This window comes from Lineus longissimus, chromosome 16 (genome assembly GCF_910592395.1).
Source record: "Lineus longissimus chromosome 16, tnLinLong1.2, whole genome shotgun sequence".
Lineage (NCBI taxonomy): Eukaryota > Metazoa > Nemertea > Pilidiophora > Heteronemertea > Lineidae > Lineus > Lineus longissimus.
Window position 1 is genome coordinate 5,743,900 of NC_088323.1, and position 16,782 is coordinate 5,760,681.

General features: G+C 41.7%; 1 protein-coding gene across 8 annotated transcripts in view; it reads left to right on the top strand.

Annotated features, from left to right (window-relative positions):
* Positions 1 to 2,480: 2,480 nt before the first annotated feature.
* The window catches only part of LOC135500711 (RNA-binding motif, single-stranded-interacting protein 1-like), a 72,617-nt gene continuing 58,315 nt past the window's right edge, over positions 2,481 to 16,782 (top strand). For 2 of the 8 annotated variants that reach the window (XM_064792329.1, XM_064792331.1), the window contains exons 1-4: positions 2,482 to 2,654; positions 3,865 to 3,939; positions 10,054 to 10,251; positions 16,225 to 16,260. In XM_064792329.1, coding sequence (XP_064648399.1) covers positions 2,601 to 2,654; positions 3,865 to 3,939; positions 10,054 to 10,251; positions 16,225 to 16,260 — 363 coding nt within the window. In that variant the 5' untranslated portion in view covers positions 2,482 to 2,600. Of the gene's footprint in view, positions 2,655 to 2,704; positions 2,723 to 3,864; positions 3,940 to 5,115; positions 5,554 to 10,053; positions 10,252 to 11,744; positions 11,826 to 16,224; positions 16,261 to 16,782 lie in introns of those variants that run through there. The other 6 variants (XM_064792332.1, XM_064792330.1, XM_064792334.1 and 3 more) reach the window with 6 other exon arrangements.

Below are 16,782 nucleotides of genomic sequence, written 5' to 3' on the forward strand. Positions count from 1 at the left end.
TATGATATGTGTATGGACTATAGAGCTATATTGGAGACCTATGTGATTGTCCATATACAGTAGAACCTCGCTCTTAAGGACACCCTTAGCACTGACTAGTGCTGTCCTTAATAGAGGTGTCCTAATTAGAGAGGTCAAATTGAATTTAAACAACCAATTTGGGACCAAAACTAGTGTCCTTAATAGAGAGGTTGTCCTTAATAGAGAGGTGACCGCTAAGGGAGGTTCTTCTGTACTTACCCTCATAGCCTAGTGGTTAACACTGCTGGCTACCACGCAATAGGGCCCGGGTTCGATCCCGGGGAGAACCGAGGATTGAATTTCTGGATGAACCGGCGTGGCTTTCAAGGAACTAAAATTCCTGGCTCTTCACAACACGTACATTAACGTATGAAATAGTCGAGGGTCTGTCGGATGAGACTAAAAGCCGTGGTCCCTTGTACCTGAGTGTCTATGCCAGGGCAAGTAAAAGATCCCACATAGGTGGACAGTAGCCTATAGTGGACTCCATACCTCCGGCAAAAATCCAATAGGGTTACGACGCCGGTAATGATGATAAAAATGATGATACCCTATGGGTGGTCGGATGGCCCACCCTCCTCCCCACTGTTGTGCTGGGCGCTACAGGGGTGGCACTGATAGGGTGTACATATTGTAAGGGGGTTCCAATGGGAAAACAAAATTGACCTATAATTTCTGCACGAAAAATTTGTATTTTGACTGCATTATGTGAAGCTCAAAAAAATATTGTCCTCACAAAAATAAAGGGGTTTACGTTTTATCTCTAGTCCTGGCTGGAGACAATGACCAGTTGGTCGTCCTAAGGAAATCAGGGGTTAATGTTTGCTTGTCGGGCCGGCCTGCACACAATACCCGAGACATGTCCCCTCATTAACCCCCTCAGGATCAGTTATGCTTCTTACTAAATTGACAATAAAATGAAAAATAGAAAACGTGCCTACCTTCCTGAAGAGTTATCCGTTTGGATAAGGAAGCTAAGTGTCGCCCATTTATACCAAGTTAGCCCCTTCCCCATTAGAAATCAAAGTTTATCTTGTATGTTGGATTTGGTTTTTGTACCAGTTCCATTTTCGACTCTATGACGCACAAATTTGTTTACTCTGACAATTTTGTGTCTATATTTACTCTTTGACTGTAAATCAGCTGCGATGCTTCCTCACGACCTTGTTTCGGGTGCCATGATGGGCCGTGATTAGCTAAATTAGACCCTCCTGTGACCTTGTTGCAATAGTTCCGATGAGGTTGGGCAAAATTGTCTTTTAATGTCGAAAAGAAACCACTATTTATCTGTTTTATTGCTAGGAGAACTCTGCTACAATGTTGCCAGACATCCTGAATGCAGTATCAGTTTCAGGACCATAATCGACAGAAACAGAAAGCGAGTATCATTCGGTCATGGTGCTGGTATCGATGCCCCGAAGCACTTCATTTGCTGGGTGTGACACTGTGTCACAATGGGTAAACTTGAATGTACAAGCCATAGTTGGTGGAAAATCAATTGATTAGTTCAGCGGCAATTGGCCCTTGCACAATTTTGACCTGATGACTTTGACCTTATGAAACTATGCCAGGAATCCTTGGTGTTCAGAGTTATTATGCTAAATGCTTGCTGTCGCCCAGGTGAAGTGACGAGGATTTTAAGGACAGTTATGGTTGGGGTTAGCATCGCCCTTTATTGCCAATGATACATATATTGTAACTGTATTTAGCCTTAACTAATGAATTGGTGACTTCGCGTTAACATTGGCAACACTAAGGAAGAAGTTATTTACTTGAGAATAAGGAATCAGTAATAAGGAAGAAGAAATAAGATGGGCTGATAAAAACAGCAGCTCAGTTCAGTTCTATACTTTGTTACAAGATGGCAGCACCATTCTCTCGGAGCCGAGTCCAATGCTGGGTCATGGGATCAGTAATCATGTTATAATCAGTGGTACGACAGCATTGAAAAAAGGCTTTCTGATGGAAATCTCACTGTATCTGGGAGGATCTGAGGGGGGGTCGTGTCGTTTGCCCCCTCCCCCGGGCATCTTTTGACCCCCTCCTGAGACCAAAAAGGGAAGCTATGGCCGTGGGTAACAACACATGGGGTGTTTTTATCCCTCCAACCCCCACCCCCGAAGACTCCAATGCCTGTGCTGTATAGAAACGAGCCAATATTGGGAGAAAAAATTTAACTTTTTTCAAAAGTCTTAACATTTTTTCAAGTCAATGCAACTAGTGATATAAACAGGAAAATGTTTGCGGCTAATATAGTTTAATGGAATTACAGAAGACAGATCTCAAAAATGCCAATCCGGTCAATAGGTATTGTATCACATCTTATCTGGTCTGATTTCCGTGAGTCCATTGGAGTCTAAAATAGCACACTAATAAATGTATAAAACTAGAATCATTCACAAGTGGGTTGTCTATGTCATTTTTGACCTAGTCCCATTTCAGTTCTCACTTGTACTACGTTTCATGCTCGGCACAAGTTTAAGGTGACCAGGAGTCAAAGACGTGCACTTAGAAGAATTGTCAATTTGCTATATTTTATGCCTCTCTGCAGGAAGAGGAAGTAACTTTAAATTCTAGACATGAGGCTTAGCTTTCCAAACAGACATGAGATATTGAGCCAACCATTTGGGCAGGTATGACGTGATATTTCATTGCTTGTGCACTTCAATTCAAATTCTATTTTCATTTTGTGTGGCAGTAAGTAAGTAACACTTTCATGTATTGGTCTCCTAAGGATATTTTTCAAGTTTTGTACTTGAAGTAAAGTCGCAGAATGGTTGTGACATATTTTGCAGGCAGGGCAGTTGATTTGCTGAAATATTCAGTCGCCATTTATTCAAGGGTCGCATGATGCATGTCTCACATCAACTCCTTGATCGACAATATTGCTGTTTTCTGACTGGTCTTCCAAGGGGCCGTGTCACTGCGTTATGTGGGGCCAGGCCTCAGGCTTGGCCAAGGCAACTAAGGCAATGCCCTGGTTGCCTTTAATATTGCCTTATTGCCTTTTGAATCATGGCCTCCCTGCCCTTCTAGATTGCTTTTATGTCCTCTAATATTTCTATGACTACAAGGCAATCACTTATGTCTAAATTATCTTTTAGTTTTACTTCAGATAGCTTTGATTTTATTGTATCTCGCACATTGAGAATATCTCGACTGACATCATTTCAGCCTTGGTGCCAATGTTATTCGGCACTTCGAGAGACAAAGAAGTTCAGTGTTGGCCAGATTTCTGTGATTACAGTCCAAATCACAATTAACATCCATTAATTCGCATCATTGGCACGCCATTGATGCTCTACCCAGTGCCTAGGTTGCGTGTAATACACATGAAACACTGGGAGATTAGCGTGTCTCTAGTGCGTCATTGGGGCGCAACTCGTACTTACTTTGTGGGTAACTGACGCGAAGCAGGAAGGATGTCAATTGTGACTTGGGCTGTATTACCACTTTTGTAACGCCCAGGCTTTTCATGGTTTCCTTGTGATAAAAGATCGGTCTATAAATCTTTGCCGTTACATACATAGTCTGATATGTGATAGTCCAAATCATGCTTGGGCTGTAATGGGTTGCATTCACTTCCTGGTTTTGTCATGTCCTAGAGTTCTTGCTTAAAGCCAAAAATCAATTCCGAATTAGAAATTTTTACGTGACTTTGAGTTTTTTTCATTTCTACAAATACATGTATGCGAAAATGAAAGATGCAGGTGTACATTGACATAAAAACATTATACATGCCAGGTTTCATGACAGTGAACATGTAATTACTGTTCAACTACTACATGTACAGCCATGTACTTTTCTAATTGATCATTTTGACCATCCTCTCCCCTTTTGCAGTCTCTTCTGAACCAGAGTGTTGGAAGCGATCGTGGACCATCCCCATCCAACTCTGTCGAGAACTCGCAAGACCAGGTGAGAAGATTGAATTGTTGCGATAACTTGGAATTTAAGCAGAGCCAATCAGAAAACTCTATTACGGTTTTTTTTTTTTGTTCGGTCAATTTTACTTTTTAAAGGGGTGAATGGTTTAGTTCTTCAACTTTTGTATAGATGGCAACCATGTTACGAAATGATACCAGTACTCTTAGCTTCTGTCGTCTTATTCACGAAAACTGCGAAGCTATCTCTTTTGTTACATGGCTACTCATTGCTAGATTCCATATACAATTGTCTGCTCCGTCCAATCCTAGAATTAACTATGCATATGATCAACGTACTTTATTTGCCAATTATTTTTTATGAGGTCAATTTTGTTTTCCTTTCTTTCATTAGGTCTTTAGTCATAATAATTAACCCGTAACCTGATAATGGCATACACTGATTAACGCGTACTCTGATGATGGGGTACACTGATAAAGTTATACACTGAAGTGATTTCAACGATTTTTTCTGATAAAAGATAGCAACATTCTGACTAAAGATCACTAATTGTTCAATTTTATATCCCATTGTCTTTGCAATCTTATTATAGAAAATACTTTGGCTAAGTACTGCCAGTTAAATCAATTTCGTTTCACTTTCTTTTATCAGTTCTGTAGTCAGAAGGATTAACCCGTTCACTGATTAACATGTACACAGAATAGGGCGAACACTGATTACGAAAAACAATGATTACGAAGTACACTGATTAAGTAATGCACTGATTGAAGACATTATCACAACAAATGGTAAAAAAAGGCATGGACTTGATTAAAATGTTTGTTTTGCTAAAGGGACGTCATTGATGAGGCATCTTCTTTTTCTGTACTGCTAAACAGATAGTAAACAGTTGAGATGTTGTCCATCATCTCAAATCAAATGGTCCTCCATGTTGCAATTCGTACAATACTATACATAGTTCATGGCAAATTAGGCCAATTACCTCAATTGATATATATACACATTTTTTTCTGAGACCGGAAGCCTGACAATAAAATGATACAAGATATGAATTCGTAGAAAAAGTGTGGTTTTTCATTCATGTGATTTAATGTATGCAGCAACTGTCGTCCTTGGCATTCCGAGTATTGATTTTATCACGGAGGATTTCATTCACTGTACCAATGCATTGCCGACTCAACTCGCAATATAATAGCCTGCCTGGGTGAGGCTATTTTTAGCACACCGGTTCTTATCGCTGATACACCTCTAGGAAAAATCACGTAAATTAATATGATTTCTCATCTAATGCAGTAATGGAGGATAGGAAATAATAATTTGTTGCAGTTTTTCCCCAATTTTGACAAGGTTATAAGTGACATATGTTACAGTGACGTACGCCGGGTTCGTAGCTGCTGATTGGCTCGGTTCCAGTCGTTTCAGTGTGGGTTTAGGATCTCTGTGTTTCTTCGGACCTTTTGGCCCTTTCTTTGCCAGTTGTGGCACATCAGGGCAGCACGTCATGCCGCGTAGATCCAGCTAGGTCGTGTCCTCCGTCGGAGCGAAATCTAGCGCGAGGCTAGCAGGGATAACGGGCTCCTTAGCTGTTGGATACAAAGTGAAACCACCATGGACGATCCCTACAGCTACACTACAGAACCACAAATGGTAAAAATAGTGCATTTTCAATATCGTGTCATTGTAAAAGCAAAATGATTCTGTTCATAGCACTGTTTAGCTGTAGCAGTTCGTCCTTATTGTATCAGGTAGTCATTGTATTGTTGTAACGTTGATCGAAACGAGGAAAATTGTCAGCATATTGCCCTGGAAATCCACAGGTGGCTTATTAAGTGGATTGAAATGTACACACTTGTGTGTGTACATTGTATGTATGTTGGTGGATACTTGCATATAGCATAGCAGGCAGCTGCTGTCTTATAGATATCAAAAAATTATGCGGAAATGTTTAATCCACCCCTGCCCTACCCCTAAAACTGACCTCGATGACCCCACGCATCCTGCCTTGGTACCCCAGGCCAGAGTGATCTAAATCGCTTGTTTGGATATCTGATATGTTCACTTTAAGGGGGTACGCTGTTCATAATAACTGCATGGTGTTCCAGGAAAATAGAAATGCAGTTGTACACAATGCCACAGTACATTTATTATGCATAGGAATGTTCTAAAACTCTGTTCTTATAGTATTTCCATATCTGTCTACTGTCTATTACGGCGTTTTCGAAGTTTGTATCAAGTGCATATTTAGAGAATTTGAAATTTTCAAATTCAATTACAAATTTCAAATATCTAACGAACGGCGTAGGCCTTTAACCTGTTTGTCATTATGCATCAACGGGGACGTCTCTACCCCTTCAGCTCCTGATAAGACAAAGTAGATGGTTCTGCTTTAGTTCGAAGTTGATGTCACTAATCCATGTTGTTGTCTTGGCAGCTTTGGTCGTCATGGTAATAGGGTCGTCATGGTAACAGGGTGATGTGCAGAAACATGGGTGAAACTGGTTTGTTTCCAAGACAGCTATTGTTTGAGCAGCCACCATAAAGAGTAATCACGGCTTATTGTCGAAAGAATACTTGCATCATCATTGCTGATGAATCATTCAACGCTGCATGTGTTGGCCTTTATAATGCGCTAGGGGTAGGCCTAAAAATGGGATGTTCTTGGCTCCAATGCTGCTGATGCTCTGAGCAGACTAGTATGTCAACAAGGATGTCAGTGTTGTCAGGAATAAACGGTTCAAAAGTTGCTACGCCTACATTACAACTTGTAGCGTGGGTGTATTTAACCAGTCTAGGGAGTTTTATCGGTTATTTCCTTTGTCGTTTGTGGTTGGTGTGATCACAGCCCCATCACCAAAGTTGAGCCACACTGAAAGTGGTTAATAGCCAATGGGTGGCTGATCAGGAATCCTCAAATGTCTGGCCGTCTGACCAAGGTTGCGGGTCGTTTGATGCCAAACAGGACTGCGATCTCGGTTTCTCCATAAATCAGTGGCCTCGAAAATTGCGTATTTTCCAGCATTGCAGTTTTCTGGGACCATGCCTTGGGACGGAAAAGAACTAGAGGTACATGACGTAGCCAGTCCCTCGTACAGTCCCCACCTGATTAGCCGCATGCACTGGTAGGGGTGGAGACTAGGCGTATCCACTGCCTCTAGAGTGTATAGCTACATCTCTAGCTGTGGCTAACAGTTAAGGCTCAAGATTTACAGTACTTGGTTCATTCATCATCATGATTTTGGCTAAACATTCGTCTAAAAATAAGTAATCAAGATTTATTTTTATACATATCTTACAGGTGGTAGGATGTTTTATGGCAGGGCTCTCACTTCACCTGATCTTATGCGCTCCATGTTACTAACCTTGTAGAGCTACCTGTTGTACTCTTAGGACATGCAACTTTTTTTCCTGCAAGAGCTCTCAAGGCCAAACCTAAAACATCTTCTGAGTCTCAAGCTAACAGTAGGGAGTACCATGAACCTTGTGACTGCTAGTCTTGAGACCCTGAAGCCACTACACCACCGCGGCTTCCAATGGCAATGAAATGTCTTTTTTGGACCACAGCTTACTGACAGGGAAGGGAACCAGTGGTACCTGACTTAGTTACACAGGCATGATATTGCTTTAGCCAGCACAGTTCTTTGATTGTAAATTCTACTCCTGGCCCAAGAACATTTCATATGAATTGCGTGAGGAACGAACATGGCACCAAAAATAACGTCAGCTCGAGAATGAAAATGCTGTGGTTAAACCCACTTAATTACTTTGCACTCAAATAAATCTCTAATAATTGGCTTCGCAGGAAATATTGCCATTCATAGGTAAAAAATCCCTTGTATGCCTTATTAGTTAATTGCCAACTCGTTATTTTGTTAATCAGATATTCTTAAAGGGATCGCAGCTCCCTCTAGTTCCGCACTGCGTGGCGATTCAGCGTCTCCTGTCACCTCAGACTCTTCCGACATCCAATGTAAGGCTTGGGAAGTTCTAGCCAGAGTGGTGCCACCTTTCAACCCTTTGAAAGTACCTGTTGCATTGATTTTGAAGTCCATTCTTCTCAGGTTGTTCAAATGCGCCCCAGTGCATCCCTTGCGAATGGACAAAATTGACGGTTCGACACCTCGGGGGTATTCTTGGTGAAAAGACACGAAATAATGTTAGCGTCTTGTGTTTCTGATTGTTCAGACTGGTTGGGTCTTTTTACAAGGTCATCTCAACATTCCTGTTGAATCCTTAATGCCAACATAGGCCTGGGGATAGATCAGAGCATTCTAAAGACCAAGTCGATTATGGCGTGTTTTCAAATTATAGGTTCGTGGCCTCAAAGTGATATGATGTCGTATTCATGGCACAGTTTGTGCCGTGAACTGGTCTGTGCAATAAATATCTGATGATGCAACCAGTGCCAGTGGGGATGCGCAACTATCGCTCAGTGCCCCGTCTCACGCCAGGCTGAAGTGAATGGCCCTGAGACAACAGCTTGGTTGGAGCTGTCAATATGCCCTTACCGCCTCAGTTTAGGCCCATACTGTAGCTCCACCCTTGCGGTGTTTGATGAGACAATCACTACCTCCAATTTGGTATCAAATCCTTAAATCAAACTCTCAAAGTTGGAAGAAAATTGTGTCAAATTTGCAGTAGGCATCCATGCAGAGTCAGTGGCACTTGACTTGAATCCCGGACAAACTAAAAAATCACTTCAGGCACTTTTAAAAAAGAGTTTAGAACGTTAAAGGAAGTAGGCCTAGTTTTAGAAGCCTAAAAATCATTGGGGTGTTTTTAATTGGCCTAGAGGACATTTCTGTTAGGATTTAACTGATGTCCAGATGACTATCGGTGAAGGATGAATCCAATATTTCATAACATGGTAAGATTTCGTGAATAATTTTAGTCATGTTTCCTCACATGGACTCATTTCCTTGACCTGGTTGTGCCATTTCCTGTCATGCCTGTTGTTTTCTGGTTTAGGCCGCCTGTTAACTCATGCCTGTTGACTTGAGAAAATTGTTGAGAACTGGGACATATTTCGAAATCCTACTCGACGTAGCTAGTCCAAAATCTCTTCGTGTTCCTTCAGCACCTAAAGATGGAGCCGTTATTCCTCTGGACACCTGACGCTAGGTTCCATTTGGCGTGTTCTGTGTGCTTGCAAGAGTAAGCACCACAACGTTCTTTTTGGCGCAAGCACCTCATCTCTTAAAGGGACAGTATATGCAGCAGCTAGGCAGGCAAGATGAAATTACAAGAAGTCGTCAATAGGGGTCTCTCACATCTCACAGTGCGTCGAAATGATTCACGCTTGTACGAGGAATATATTTAGTGCTGAATCTTACATGACCCAGAGCCCTTAATACTAATATTAGTCACCTGAAGATGGCCAATTGAACCCCTCTGCTCCTGCCTATAGTCCCTCTTTAAGGCAGTGGAATGGTGGTCTCAGAAATTGAACCCATGACCCCTTTGATATTGATACTGTAGTGTAAAAATGGTCTACATGTAATTCAACTGTCGACAATGTGTCAAGTCTATTTTGAAGAATGCTATATCACGACTTTAAATCAATTCATCTAAAGATTATCGAATCAAGACACACCCACAACTGCGACCTTGGTTACCATAGCAACAATTATTGTGCTCTCACCGAGGATAACAGTTGTTAGTGTTATCATCTTCCGACATCAAATTGTTGCATCTTAGAGAAAATGCCAGAGATTTTCTCAGTTCTTGTCGTCTTAATGTTAGCCTGTAGCATCTCACGTTGATTTATCACAGGAAACCATGACAACGCCCACAATGACGCTGATGTCACTAGGGTCTCTGATGTTGAATAAACGTCGGCAAATGATGCATCGATTTTTTGAGAGAAGACGGTGATCTCTCTACTGGCAGAGCTTACATAATTTTTGGCACACCCTGTGTCTTTGGGCTTTTTGCCTATGCTGCTTGTCCAAGGTTTGAGTTTGGGCATTGACGTGGAATGGTCTTGCACAGAAAAAGTGTGGATCTATAGTACTGAAACAAAGTAAGAATAAGCATGCTGCCTGCACCAACTTGAAACACACCTGACCCTTGCTCCTTCACTTCAACTGTCTGAACGCGTTCTAAAAAGAAGCCTTTTGATTTCAAATGTTTGTTTTCCTCTCTTTCCAGCAGGCCCAGCCAAGACCTTACTACAACACAGTAAAACGAAGCATGTCGCCCAGCGCCACCCCGAACACTCCTGGCCCTGCCCCAGCTCCAGCCGCTGCCCAGTATCCACCTCCAGCAACTTGGTTAAACTACTATCGTGGGACGAGGTACCAGCCACCCAATCCAGCAGCATATGGTAGCTACGCCCAGCCACCACAGGTAGGTTGAAGTGTAAAAATAATATAACACACAGATAGAATACCAAATCTCAAAATTGTATTTCTAACTTCTGCCGATCATGGCGCTGATCAGTGTACCAATGCCCTCTACCCTTCTGAGTCACCCTGAGGAAATCAGGGGTTAATGTTTGCTTCTCCCGACCTGCACACAAACCCCTGAGACCTTCGGCCTCATTTGGTGAAATACAGGCATACATCACCTTTAAATCAGCACCGAGATTAAACTATCAACCTCGGTTCTGGTACCGAACTTCTATGATTTATATGAATGAAAACCGCACTCAGAGCTCCAAGAATCGAGGTTGCAGTGCGCACCTCGAAGGAGACACTGCTCTCTCGTTGTCGGCATGATCAAATGCGATTCATTCTCCAAAGCAGCCATGACATTCAAGCATAGTGTAGGATTACTATCACTACTATCCACTGCACCGGAGAATGAGTGCGAGTTTGTATATCGCTTTTTGAAATTCCCAGACTCAAATGTAAGCAACGCTCTGATTGGGCGTACTCACTTCTGCCCTGGCTACGTCACCAAATGAGGGCGAATGTCTCTGGGGTTTGTGTGCAGGGCCGGAGAAGCAAACATTAACCCCTGATTTCCTCAGGATGCTACGGAGTTCATGGAGAACTAAAACTTGATTGAATTTCAGTTCTGTGTCAAGAAGCCAGGTGGCAGCACGAGCGTCCAGAAAAAGTTTAACCTGGTCTTGACAGATATAATTATTCTGTTTGAAATCTTCATTCTAATTTGGGGCGTCGTAAATCTAATTTCATTACTTCCCAATTGTGCTAATTTGATTTGCACGGTCAGGCCTATGGGCTGATTACGGCAGTGTGGCAGTGTGGCCGATCACATGATCGTATTGAATATGACCTCCCAAGATATTTGAAGAATATCAAACTCAACGATTTCCAGTTATTCCCGTAAACGGAGATCTATTTATCGCATAGAGTAGCGATTATAATTGCTGGTAGCTGCGATTAAAATTGCTTGTTTGTTTGGCGCTCATGATCACTAGCTGCATTAACTGAGACTCAACTACATTTACTCAGCTGATAGGGGCCTACAGCTTGAAAATCTTCCATGATAGGGGGTCTAAAATATCAGGCATAATACCGAAGTAGGTGTGATCGTAACATCTAGGTACAAGCAAAGGGCTCATACCCTTTTGATTTTGACTAGGGTTCAAACCCAGCTGCAGCAGCAAAGCCCTTATTAACCCCTTCATAAAATCCAGTCTGGCATGCTAATTACAACATAATTGATTAGCAAATCATATGCAGCATTGTATGTTATTGACTGCTTATAATCCCTACCATCTGTGTACCCAGACCGCCAAATCACCGGCTTTCATACCCAACACCCCCAGTGTTGGCCAAATCAGGCATAATGGTATAATCCAATTGTTTAGATTGCCTAGTCTGGTCACATCTATCTTATTTATGTGGGTAGGGTCGTTTTATAGTATTCAGGGTAGAGGAGATAGTTCGGTAGTGATGCAAAGCAATTCGTTTAACACCAGAAGAGAACCGAGGATGCCTGTCAGAATTCAAGTGAGTAGATCTTTGAGAAGCGCTTTTGATGAAAAAGTATCCAAAGTTCGATGTTATTTAGTTTCATGGCTGTGATTTGAGGCCGGCTTTAGTCGCAGCTGTGACAATTTGGACTATGTCCAAGTATACTTAATACTGCTAGGCCTATGTATGAATGCGTATACAACACACGGGCCGGGTATGGGTCAATGGCCAAAAGTTAAGGTCTGTTTTTGCTAGAGTTTTTGTTATTCATCAACATCCCTCTTACCAAGAATAAATAAAGACTCTACTTTATTAATTCTTGATACCCAATAATTGGGGCATCATTTGCACATAAAAAACTACCATTTCCTCAGGTAGCCTACCCCTTCAGTGTTATTATCAGTAAGTAGGCTTTTGCGAGTGTTTGGGTAGGAAAAGCTGAATGAAAATTATTTGTTTTACGGTTTTACAATTGTCGGAGATGTTTTTAGAGTTATGCTTTGAAAGGACCTGGTTGCTTAAAAAACAAATTAAGTCACTAATACTGGCATTACTTGGCGTATCTCCTTCTGTTGAGCCCTTATTTAAAGGACTTTGTAGGGCTATGATGCAAAGGGGTACACCCCCAGGTGGGGCAAATTGACTTCTGTATAAATGCTATCGGCAAGAATGGCATGACAAATAGTGTCATGTGCCTCTTGCTATCGGGCGTACGAATGTTGAATTGTAAATTTGAAAAAAGAAAGTATGATTCAGTTGAATCTTGACCTGCTGAAATACTTTCTGTATTGTCATAATGTACACATACAAGTCCACTGTGTCGTCTTCCTATCAATTATCTGTTAGTCAGACTAAAGAGTCTACATAATTTCCCTAATCAGTGCAATTTGGATGCCACAAGGTTCAACTCTCTGAAGATAATGGCTAAAATGCTTAATGACCCCTATACAATGGAGTTATTAACCAGTAATTAGTATACCAACTGTCCCATGGAAAATTATGGAGGTTAACCCCAATCACTGGAACCTTAAGGCAGTGTGACTGTAGACATTGTGCCATGTTGAAGACAGCTGGGTATGAGGTTTAGATACCTGTATCTTGTCGGTGGAGCTGCTGTGTACGCGTATAAGCCAGTGAGTTCAGGTCTCTGTTAAACGAATGTATGGATGTCTTCCCTCAAAGGTCATGTCGGCTCCTGACCTGTTTTACAGTAGATCAAATCTAACCGAACTTCAGATGAATAACGGCCTAATAATATTCAAGTGCAATGAAAAAGTGAACGAATGAACAACTTGCAACGGAATTGTCAGAGATAACCTAAATTCCTGGCGAGTCAAATGTAATGATGTTTGGATATGCCCAGCAAAGTTGTATACAATTTGATTATTTTTGTCCGGTGATAAGCTTTTGAGTGAAATGAAAGTATGTTGCGATTTGATTTCGCTGCAAGAACCAATATACGGCCAGTCCATATCGCATAAAACATATCGCTGGCCGTACTTGACCTATATTTCACTTTGCTATTAGTGCATACTGTTGCACCTGATTTCAAACCCACCCCGGAGAATCAAAATCCTGAACTCCGGACAATACTTGCCTAGTCCAGGTTCCGAGTCATCTGGTGTTCCTGCTGGACCACCAGTTATTACGAACTGCATACGCCTTTAACTACATATGTTACATATTTGTCTATACCTGTCATGATGCTGGGCTTAAGTGTCAGATTAATCAAATTCAGGTCAAAGATGGAAGATAGGCTTGACTACATGTTTTACATACTTGTGTCTAGACATGTCATGATGCTGGGCCTATGTAACTAGGAATATAGATGTATGGATTAGATCTAGCTAGATGTATGGACTCGATGTAGGGCTGATTTATATCAGTGCACATTCAAACATGTGTGCCCCAGCTTTGACCACAGCTGTCTGTAGAACAATCCTTCCATGAAATACGGTTGTGTGGCACATGCGCTGTCACAGCAGAGCCTAAAAAAAGTGATAAATGTCCTGGTGATCAATCGGTATTAAAGGGACAATTTGGGCTTGGGATTTCTCTGGCCAGGAGGATAATACCTCCGCTTGCCACCCTGCGCCGCTATATGTAGTGTTACACAAATCACGCTCTAAAAATCATTTCTGCCTCAAATACAATGTTGAAAGAGACTAAAAAATCAAGCAGTGGTGTAAAATAATCATTCAAGCAATGGCCAGTGGTATGTTAATTCTCGGAATATTCATAGTTTGATTGTATATTTCAATTTTTTACGTGCCTTGTCTGAAATCGCTTTTGTAGTTTGCAGCTGGGTCTAGACTTTCAACACAGCTGGGGTTTTTCAAGCGGGCTCCACTCTGCCAATACATTTCCAGTGCAGTTAAATACACTGCCTTAGCGCAATTATCATGCATACATCTTTGATGAAACTTGGTATGTATAGTATTTGTATATCTGTCCACGCAATGGCAATGTTGAAATTCATATTCAGTATGTTAAAAATTAAAGGAAATTTCTAATTCAAATTCAATTACAAATTTGTGATGAAGGACGTAGGCTATCCTAGAGGGCTTTCATATTCATGACAAACATGATCCAGCTGAACAATAATAGACATGATTCAGCTGCTTGGTCCTTTAACCCTCTGACCTTTCTCTAGCGTCATGCAGCAAACTATGGATGATGGTTAAACTTAAAGGAGTAGTGGCCTTATCAACCCTCACTGCAATGCTGGTTAGAACTTAAAGGGGAAATGACCTCAACTTCAACTGAAAGACAATGACCTTATGAAACTTTACTGGAACAACATGCCGAGGGTTAACAATGTTAAAGGGGAAATGGCCTTATCAACCATTTCTGGAACAATGGCCCCTTAATTGATGCTGGTATTAGTGATTTCGGACTTTAGGATGTGATAATGCCATATTGTCACTCCCATCATGCAACATCCTGGCTGGCATCGGCTGATAAGAAACTGTGCAGGAAGGATGTTGTGGAACAAGGTAAGGTCAAGGCCATCATGAACTTGATCGGCATCTCATGGAAGGCCTACAAGGCCAACATGAACTTAATCGACATCCCATTGAAGGCCCAGAGTCATCAGTCGTACTTCCACCTATCAAATCCCCGTGTCTTTTGCGCTTACACCTGTGAATTGCCGTGTCTAAATAGACCCGTGTGTCAAATCCCCGTGTCTATTAGCCCCATCGAGCTCGATGGGGCTAATCGGGGGCTAATTTAGACCCGTGTTGAACACGGGTTTTTTGATAGGTGGAATCTGAATAGCCCCGGCAATTGCAAGTTCGAAGACCCGGCGACAGATGACACGGTGTGGTTGCCTCGGTATTGCGCACGCAAAATTCCCCTCCAACGGGAAAGAAACACAGGAGAGCTCCCTACCTACAGCGCACCTGTCGCCGGGGCTGTTAACCATTATCTAACACCACTGATAGGTGTAAGTGCGCCCCGGGTTTTTTGACACACGGCGAAGACACGGGTCTTGAAAAAACACGGGGTTTTATGATAGGTGGAACTACGACTATCGTTATACGCTGCATTTTGGTTTAGTATAAAGTTATGAACAAACCAAGGTCAACATTAGCCTGTCAAACCACATTTTGTGTCTAGTACTCTATTTTGGCAAATGCTTGAAATACCCTATAGCGTCTTGTGAATTTTAAAGGGCTATGTTGTTTATTAGAATTCTGAAATTTCTAATTAAGATAATTCCCAACTATGTAAATATGTACTGAATATTGATTTCAACATTGCTGTTGTTTAGACAGGAATACAAATACTATAGCTACCAAGTTTCGGCAAATTTGCATGCATGATAACTGCACTATCTTCTGTTGATGCGAGCAGTACACCCCTTTGAGAAAGTTGCACAGATTGCTCTACCCGTTAGTGACCCCCTGTCTGGAAAAGGACGCCTGATCAAGATAAAACAAGTCCTCGTCAAATTAAGAGGAACTGGTGCTCATTCTTAACAAGATAACTACAGATATCGAGCCATCTCAAGAAAGGATTATGTAACACTTCCTCTGTAGGGTTGCTTAATCGTGATTATGTCACCATGGCAGTAATTTGCGTTGTCGGTTGAGGATGTCTGATTTGTGTGAAGTGGGGTGGACCAGTTGGGTTTGTCCCAAGTTGGTGATTATTCTTGAAAGTGTTATGTAATGGTAAGATGTCTTGAACTTGTAGTGTCATCTTCCCCTTATTCATCTGGTGAATTTGATAAATTGATCAAAATCTGTATACTCTTGTCTCATCCTGTTTCGACAGGAAAGGGTTCTGAAATTTACTTTTGAGTGACCAGTTTATTCTTTTTCTGCCATGTTCAGCCGGCCTGTACAATATCAATATCCTCAGTCCTCTGAAGTGGATTGTCTGATTTAGGACTTGTGATGTCATCTTCTTCTATTTTGTATCTTTTCAGGCCAACCATCACGATCCACATTTGGAACACCATCAGGTAATTTCTTAAAATTGGTTCGTGAAAATGAGAAAGGAACCTTAACCTGGAGAATCAGTTCCCCAACTGTCCGAGAATCATCATCTTAATGCTGTGTATTCAAGGCAGGCTTTCCAACTTAACGAGTAGCCTGTCCTCGATAGTGCCCGAGTGGGAAAATGTGTGCACCATAAGAAGAACAGCCAAAATATGCGCTTAATGCCCAAGTTACTAAATAAGTTACTAAATCAAGCCAGCTCAGCAAGTTGGAATACCAGTTTGATTCTCGCCAAGCTGGGAAATGGATTCTCAATGGTGAACCTGTTTTCTTGGAGTGTGCCTTTGCAAGAATTTGCCTGTCCTGTAATATTTCATGAGATTTGAACATGTTGGGTCTTGTTTATCAATCAATAGTGGTCCTCTAAAACTGCATGATAACACCACAAGGACTAGGTATATCACCACCACACTGTTAATTGGACTCAGATTCTCAATTAGGTGGTATAAATATCATGGTTTGTTGTGAAGAGGTAGTTGTTAGAC